At 37.3% G+C, this 8,406-nt stretch overlaps 1 protein-coding gene and 1 long non-coding RNA gene across 2 annotated transcripts in view; one reads left to right on the forward strand and one right to left on the reverse strand.

Moving 5' to 3' along the window:
• LOC107738594 (uncharacterized) overlaps window positions 1-1,059 on the forward strand; it is an 18,233-nt gene extending 17,174 nt beyond the window's left edge. The window contains exon 3 of the long non-coding RNA XR_001639905.1: window positions 987-1,059. This is a non-coding gene — a long non-coding RNA (uncharacterized LOC107738594). The remainder of the gene's footprint in view (window positions 1-986) is intronic.
• A 519-nt stretch (window positions 1,060-1,578) lies between these two features.
• LOC107738595 (cyclin-dependent kinase 5 activator 1-like) lies at window positions 1,579-6,387 on the reverse strand. The gene is made up of 2 exons (XM_016550362.1): window positions 6,283-6,387; window positions 1,579-3,073 (listed from the first exon to the last, which is right to left on the reverse strand). Exon 2 carries the CDS (start codon window positions 2,945-2,947, stop codon window positions 1,988-1,990), a length of 960 nt encoding a protein of 319 aa, XP_016405848.1. The 5' UTR covers window positions 2,948-3,073; window positions 6,283-6,387; the 3' UTR covers window positions 1,579-1,987.
• Window positions 6,388-8,406: the final 2,019 nt, after the last annotated feature.

Raw genomic sequence — 8,406 nt, forward strand, 5'->3', positions numbered from 1 at the left:
GGTCTGTTTCTTCTATACAATGAAAGTCAATAGGGCCCAAAGTTTAAGAAAATAATCCATATAAGTTTGGATCGAGTTATTATTATTATTATTATTCAATTTATTCAATACTTTTGACTAAAGAACAGTATGAAACCATTTAGCAACTGCTTACAACAACTTCTGCACAGTCAAGTGCCACCCACATTATCTTCAGAAAATGTAAACATCTATTTTTAACATACTGTACATTGTTGCAAACAATTTGCTATTGATGCTTTTAATTAATAAGTGAGAGCTAGAGAGGGCTTGTAGAGTGTGAATGTATGTTTAGTGTTTGTGTGTGTATGTGTGGCTGTGGCTGTGGCTGTGAGTGCATTACAGTCGTCTCTGTGTGTGTGTGCGCGTTTTTGTGACAAATGAGGACATAAATTTGTATAATGACAAGGGTATGACATAGGTATTACAAGGAGAAGGTGACTTTTCAGGACATTACCCCATGTCCCCACTTTTCAAAACGCATATAAATCACACAGAATGGAGTGTATTGAAAATCTGAAATAGCACAAAGTTTCCTGTGAGGGGTAGGTTTAGGGGTAGGGTTGGTGTAGGGCAATAGAATATACGGTCTGTACAGTATAAAAACCATTACGCCTGTGGGATGTCCCCACTTTTCACAAAAACAAACCTGTGTGTGTGTGTGTGTGTGTGACACTAATCTGTTAATCTTGTTAATGCCATTGCAGCTGGTGCCCCAACGTCCAGCACATGAAATAAAGGAAGGACAACACAATAACCAACAGCTGTTGACGCTCACTGTTTGCTGCCCATCACACACATGCACTCCCACTAAAATGCTCTTTGTTGGATGGTTTCTGTTGCAGTTTCTCTCAGACTAGATGTCGAAAAGGTAGAGGAACTGAAATGTTTAGTAAAGGAATTGTAACTACTTTTGAAAAACAGTGGGTTGACAACAGGGTAACTGCTAAACTTCTATGCAGATGGAGTTCTCCCTTCTTTTTGATGTGCATCCCTAAATTATGACTATATTTAATTTTTAAGATAGGGGAATTGAATGAGAAAGAAAAAAGTTGGGAATGCCCACTTTGAAAAAAATAAAAAATAAAACTTCCAAAAAGAGGGTTTTTTGTAGTGACACTATAGAAGCATCATTTTGGGTTCAACCAAGTTCACTAAAAGAACCTTTTAGTGAACAGCTTAAAAAAGAACCATTTTTTTCTTAGTATGAAGAACATTTTTGAAATCTGAAGAACCTTTAGCCAAAAGAGTGTTTTTGCAGCAAAACCATAGATCCAGAAACCTGTTCCTGGAGGGCTTAGTTTAGTTTAGGCCTATTTTAGCTCCAACCCTAAATAAACACACCTGAAACCGGGTCTTCAGACTCACTAAAAACTTCCAGGCAAGTGTGTTGGAGCTAAACTCTGCCCTCCAGGAGCAGGAATGGATACCCCTTACATAGAAGAACCATTTTTGGTTCCTCATAGAACCTTTCAGCGAACAGTTCCTTAAAGAAACATTATTCTTTAGTATGAAGAACATTTCAAAAATCTACAGAACCTTTTGTGGAATGGAAAGATTCCATGGATGTTAAAGGTTATTCATGGAACCATTAATGCCAATAAAGAACATTTTTAAGAGCGTATTTTATGTTTCTGTATCCAAAAGCTCACTATACTTTCTTCTCCTGCTGAAAAGACCATCGCAGATGCTCATCAGCATGATTCTTAACTAACATAACCACCAAAAAGACTGTGTAGTTCAACAGTTAGACCAGCACCAAACCAACATACACCTGGATGTTCTCACAGGTCTAAGCTGGTCGTTTCAGCAGGAATATGTTTCTTCTGTTTCTTGAAGAATGGTCAGTAGAAACAAGACTCATAATGTCAAGTGACTGACAAGGCATATGGGGGGCCAGAATGATGGAATGAAGGTGCTAGATGTTGACGGTGTCACATTTACAGAGACAATCCGCCTCGTCCTCTTTTCACCGATCCAGAACTCTAGCGTAGTCCTGCAAAGCGCAGCCTCCTTCGCTCTTCAGGTCGGCGAAGACCTGCGTGAAGAAATGCGGGTCTGCGTTGATGCGCAGCATCTTGGTACTGGTGATGTCGATAATGGCCAGACAACGGTCCCAGAATGCCTCTTTAGCCGCTTCCACCAGGAAGGGCTTGAGCGGGTACGAGATCTCGTTCCCCATGTAGGAGTACGACAGGTACAGGCAGGTAAGGAGAATTGCTTGGAGCTCATGCTCTGAAGACACCACGTCGCCATCCACCACATCGCGGCACAGCATGTACACAAACACCACGTTGGCTGGTGTCACAAAGGCCTGGTCCTGCCAGCCCTGGAGCAAGAGCGAGCGGTCCACAGAGCGCAGCCACAGCACCGGATCGGTGGGGGAAAGATGCTTGAGCCGATAGCAGCGGCCACACAGAAACTCGCCCAGGCAGCGGAGCAGCTCGCTGGTCGAGGCCTGGACGATCACGCGCTTGGGCGAGGAGGTGCATGTGGGCGCAATCTTCTTTATGGAGGAAATCTGCTGCGGTTTGTTGTATCCCACACTCAGCCCTACGCCCAGGCCCAGACCCGCTGGACCATCGTAGCTAGTGAGGTTGGCGCAGGAGAGAGACTTCTTCACATTTTCGCGGTTGAGGTGCAAGACCGGATCATTCTGGTAGATGTTATTGTTGTTGAGAGGAGCCCCGACAGCCCCTTGACCTCCAGGATAGGCTTTTTTGGACTCGCCCCGCTTCTTGGTGGAGGCCACCAGGCGTTTCCAGGTGAGAGCGGGGAGGAAGATGGAGTGGCTGCGTTTGTGGTTAGGGTCTTTTTGAGTGTTCAGCGAGCGGCTGCTCAGGCTCGGGTAATGGCTTAGAGAACCAGGCCGGTCGTCATAATAACCGGGTTTTCGAGGACCCGGGGAGAGGGACAGTACGGTACCCATGAGTCCACTGAGGTGCTGAAGACACCAGCTGTGTGGGTTGATGTGGCTCAGAAATAAAGTGCTTGTGCCTCACTGTTCGAAATCTGGAAGGTCAAGACTGGGCTGATGAGGGGCATGGATGAGTTCCTGAGAAGATTATATGTAGAGCATTATAATAAATACAGTAAATGACGACTTTAAATGATAGTTAATAAATGTAAATTCATAGAAATAAAGAGAAAAGCCTCTGACATGCATTTTTTTGGGTAACAAATGAACTAACAATTAGAAGAATTTTTGAAAAATTTACAGTCAAACCAAAATTATTCAGACACCAGATATAATTTTTGATATTTTTTAACTAGTGTGTGTAGGACACTATAGTTAATTTATGTAAGTGAGGAAAGCAAAATAAAGTAAACTGTGACATATTATACCCAAAAATTCTTCATACAGTGGACTACCAGTAAAACTGATAAAAAATTTGGGACCAAAAATTATTCAGACACTTTGACCTGACCATGTTTTGCTTAAGTGTTTTTTCTTTAATTGCTAATGCAAACTTTTTACACCACAGACTGAACAAAATAAAGCGTTGCTTGGTAGTTGGTTGACCTAAATTGGTTTTATCTAATTTTGTACTTAAAGTTCTTGTCATATTTTATTACCATTTTCTAAGCTATAGCGAATAAACTTTGATAATGTGAGAAATGTTGAAGGTGTCTGACTAAATTTTGGTTTGATTATATATTGGTAATGTTTATTTAGAATTATACATGACTGTTTCTAAAACTTTATTTATTTATTTGGCTTCTTTTAGAACTATTTTGTTGACAAGAAAAATATATGAACCAACTCACTTTTTTTTCTTTTTGTCAAAGATGTAAGTTACTTCTAAGTAATTATCAACATGTAAAATAATGATAAATATATTAAGGTTTCTCCACTATTTCTTTCTGTCACTCATCAAACAAGTCAGTTTGTCACATTTACCATGTTAACTGGATTAGTTCACCCAAAAATGAGAATTCTGGGTAACACTTACAATAAGGTTCCATTGCTTAACACCGGTTAATGCATTAACTAATAACCAATACATTTTTTTACATTATTATTAATCTCTTTTAATGTCAGTTAATAAAAACATATTTGTTCTCCATTAGTTAATCTTAGTTTAGGTCCATTAAATAATATTAACAGATAAAACTTTTGATTTTAACAAAGCAGTACATTTTGAAATTAACAATAACTAAAATTAATAAATGCTTTAGAAGTATTTTTCATTTTTAGTTCATGTTCACTAACGCAGTTACCTAATGTTAATAAATTAAACCTTATTGTAAAGTGTTACCAAAATCTGTCGTCATTCATTCTGCCTCGTGTTGTTTCAAACCTTTCTTTTTATCTGTGGAACATAACTTTGTTTAAATTTAAATTTATGTTTAAATGTAAACATTTAGAATCTTAAAGAAATTTAATTATTGATACTTGATCTTGAGTGTTTTTATAACACTGGTTATAAAAGTAATATTTGAGTTGTGAATGAATCACTCTTGAGACTGTTCATTCAACGAATCAATGAATTCAATGACCAGTTCTGGTCTGAATGATTTGTTCACAAATCCAACGGATCCGTTCGACTCCCTGATGACTCACTGATCTAGTTGATGCAGTTACAGCTCATTGGAGGTGAATATTATCATTATATAATGACTTAAATTTCGATCAGTTCAAATAGCTATTTTTTTTTAAGAAGTTGTACATAAACTAGATTTGTTAATGTTTGCTACTAGATCATTTTTATGGTGTTTTTGTGTCAGTTTTGAATCTTGAAATCCTGGGAGTCCACATTCATTATAAATGCATTTGAAAAAAGCATAAACTGCACATTACTAAAATTTCTCCACAGAAGAAAGTTGTACGGTTTGGAGTGAAAAACCAAACACTATAATCTTCTCACTTAAATGGTGTAATTTGTAATGAAAATTGCAGTAAAATGTGACCCTGGAGCACAAAACCAGTCATAAGTCGCATGAGTTTATTTGTAGCAATAGCAAAAATGCATTGTATGGGTCAAAATGATACATTTTTATGCCAAAAATCATTAGGATATTAAGTAAAAATCATATTCCATGAAGATATTTTGTAAAATTCCTACCGTAAATATATCAAAACTTAATTTTTGATTGCTAAGAACGTCATTTTGACGACTTTAAAGGCGATTTTCTCAATATTTTGATTTTTTTTCACAACCTCAGGTTCCAGATTTTCAAATAGTTGTTTCTCAGCCAAATACTGTCCTATCCTAACCATACATCAGTGGAAAGCTTATAAATTCAGCGTTCATATGATGTATAAATCTCAATTTAAAAAAAAAAAAAATTGTGGTCCAGGGTCACAATTATAAAAATAAAAGCATTTTCACCAGTGGTCTCAGACTTTTTGCACAGATTAGTGCTGTACCCATTTTGTGGAAATCTTATTATCTCTTGGGAGAACCGGGCACAATCTGACCCATTTAACTTGGACTAGAGTGTCATCAGAACCACTAGTAAACATGTATCATTAAAACCCTATAACAGCATTTTTATTTATTTTGCTCCACACACATTTATTTTACATTGTTCATATATTGCATTGAGCTGCATGTATTTGCATATGCTATTTTATTACAGTAACAATATTAAACAGTCAGACTTTTTCTGTCTTTTTAAAAAATATTTCTTGATAGTGGTGTCTAATATCAAATGTGTCACAAAACCAATCACATGTAGCACGGGTATGTTTGTAGCAATAGCCAACAATACATTGTATGGGTCAAAATTATAGATTTTTCTTTTATGCCAAAAATCATTGGGATATTAAGTAAAGATCAGGTTCCATGAAGATATTTAGTAAATTTCCTACCGTAAATATATCAAAACTTAATTTTTGATTCCTAATATGCATTGCTAAGAACTTCATTTGGACAACTTTAAAGGCGATTTTTAGATCTTTTTGCACCCTCAGATTCCAGATTTTCAAATAGTTGTATCTCAGCCAAATATTGTCCTATCCTAAGAAACCATAGCCTACATCAACGGAAAGCTTATTTATTCAGCTTTCAGATTATCTATAAATCTCAATTTCAAAAAAATGGACCCTTATGACTGGTTTTGTGGTCCAGGGTCACAAATAGCACAGTTGTCACTTTTATTGCAGTGACAACTTTACTAACTACAGAAGTATTTCAAGTATGCAGGTACATTAAATGAGTTTCCATTTTAACTTTATTATTATTATTATTTTAGAATACTGACTGTAGCTACTCTTTAGGTTACCATGGTCGTTTCCCTTGAGGGGAGTGTGTTGCTCACCTGTTCGCCCCGCACATCACACACATACGCGCTCACTGCATTAATGTTTGCATTAAATCCTTCCTTTACGAAAAACAACAGTTCACTTAAGCGCATCCACTTCTCTGTGTTCAACAGCGGATCACTTCTCTGTGTTCGCTCGAGTTACAAACAAAGTCCTTGATGTCGTTCCTGTTTAAATACGTCCATTATCCAGAAATGCTGCTCGTTAAGTGTCCTCATTTGAACGCGAACGAACTTGAACGGGAGGATTTACACCAAATCAAACTTTGATGGCAATGCAGCACCGTACCTCATGGCCCGCTTTATGCACTTTGAACAAACAGCTGATGAAGTCCGAGCATGTTTGGGCTAGTTAAAGAAAACCCGTCAAAAATAGTATATATAGGCTATGCAAAGACGCACTTGAACACATAAGCATTTGTAGGCGAGGCTCCAGCCTGTGTGCAGACAGCAAGAGGAGTTTGAGCTCTGGTCCTCTGTGCTGCACATCACACTGTGTTCAGCTGAAGCTCCTCCTCAAGACATGTGACCTACTGCTAATATCATCCTATTCACTGCATACAACAGCTCTGTTCACACACACCAATAATAACTAAGTAATCATAATAAGAAGAAATGTTTCTTGAGCAGCAATATTCAAATGATTTCTGAAGGATCATGTGGCACTGAAGACTGGAGTAGTCCTAATGATGCTGAAAATTCAGCTTTGCATCACAGAAATAATAAATTACTTTTTTTTTTCAAATTACAAAACAATTCTTTTGAATATTGTTTTTTTTTTGTTTTTGATCAAATAAATGCAGCCTTGGTGAGCACTTGTAGTAATACCGTAACATGGAGTTAATTTGATCACACTAGCACAAGAACGGTTATTGATTACAAAATGGTTTAGCAAATGCAACAAGAAAAGAGTGATTTGGAGGCTGGGTATGAGAGTGATGTTTTTATCGGAGTGGATATTTTCAGCATTTAGCAAAGCAGTGATTCTGTGTGGTGGCAGCACACATGATTTATGACCTGGGGATCAACACATAGAAATGAATATTTGTGCAGTGTGTTAAACACTGAAATGTGCAATTTGCAATGATAAAGGGGCTGTGAATAAACCTGTCTTTTTGGTCCACGGACCGATTTTCATGCTAAAATTCACCTCCTGATGGTGATGGATAGACAGGATGGAAGGGAGAAAAGAACATAAGTGAAGCTTGCATGCTATCTCTATATGTTAAACAATACAACTTTTGTTGAAAAGAACTGTAGTTAATTTTATTAAATATGCACTTCTAGTGTACTTCCAACCTAAAAGTATTTGCTAATAATCAGTGTTGGGATGTAACTAGTTACATGTAACAGTTACGTAATTTAATTATAATAACTGTAATCTGTTACAGATAGCCTACTGAGAAAAAAAAAAGTGTAATTAAATTACAGTTACTAATGAAAATGTTAACGATTACAAAGGGGGTTACATCTCAATATTTGTTCATATCAGTGTTAAAGTCAATGATGTTCAGGGGCCCGCAAACCATAGTGGCACCCCTGATGGTGGATATAAATAGTGACAGACTTTGCGATTGCACAGACAAGCTGAAAGACTTGTTGTTTTCTGCGGTGTTGTAGCATTCAGTTGTACGCTGCCCTCTAGTGGTCAAATGCCAGAAGGTCTAAACATCTATAGACTTGTGACTTGGATTTGAACTGGCTGGTAGCAGGCATTGCTTTCTCTGCTCTACAGAATGAGAGAATAACTATGTATGTATGAGACAACCTAGATGCTTACTTATTTGAAACATTTAGACGACAATCTCAAAATAGCCAAAACGTGCTCTCCCACTTGTTGTTGAATTTGTATTTCATCATAGCCATACGTACATACATAATCAGAAATAAGAAACATTACGTCCCTAACATTAACCTTATTATTTCTCTGGGTTCCTGTCCCAGTGACATTAGCCCCATGAAACCATGTGATCTCAGTCAAACAACAAGCCAGTTGTAAAATAGTTATGTTCAAATAGACTAGTTGGAGCAAAAATGTTCCTCATGACCCAATATCATAGACTGACCTCATTCGACTGCTGTGATCATTTTATACACAATCACCGATTTTATCTTTTGTGT

The sequence above is a fragment of the Sinocyclocheilus rhinocerous genome, unplaced genomic scaffold, assembly GCF_001515625.1.
Source record: "Sinocyclocheilus rhinocerous isolate Xijiao unplaced genomic scaffold, SAMN03320098_v1.1 scaffold525, whole genome shotgun sequence".
Taxonomy (NCBI): Eukaryota; Metazoa; Chordata; class Actinopteri; order Cypriniformes; family Cyprinidae; genus Sinocyclocheilus; species Sinocyclocheilus rhinocerous.

Bases quoted from the DNA above. Each gene is read 5' to 3' on its own strand.
- LOC107738595 (XM_016550362.1), bottom strand. From the start codon at position 2,947: ATGGGTACCGTACTGTCCCTCTCCCCGGGTCCTCGAAAACCCGGTTAT.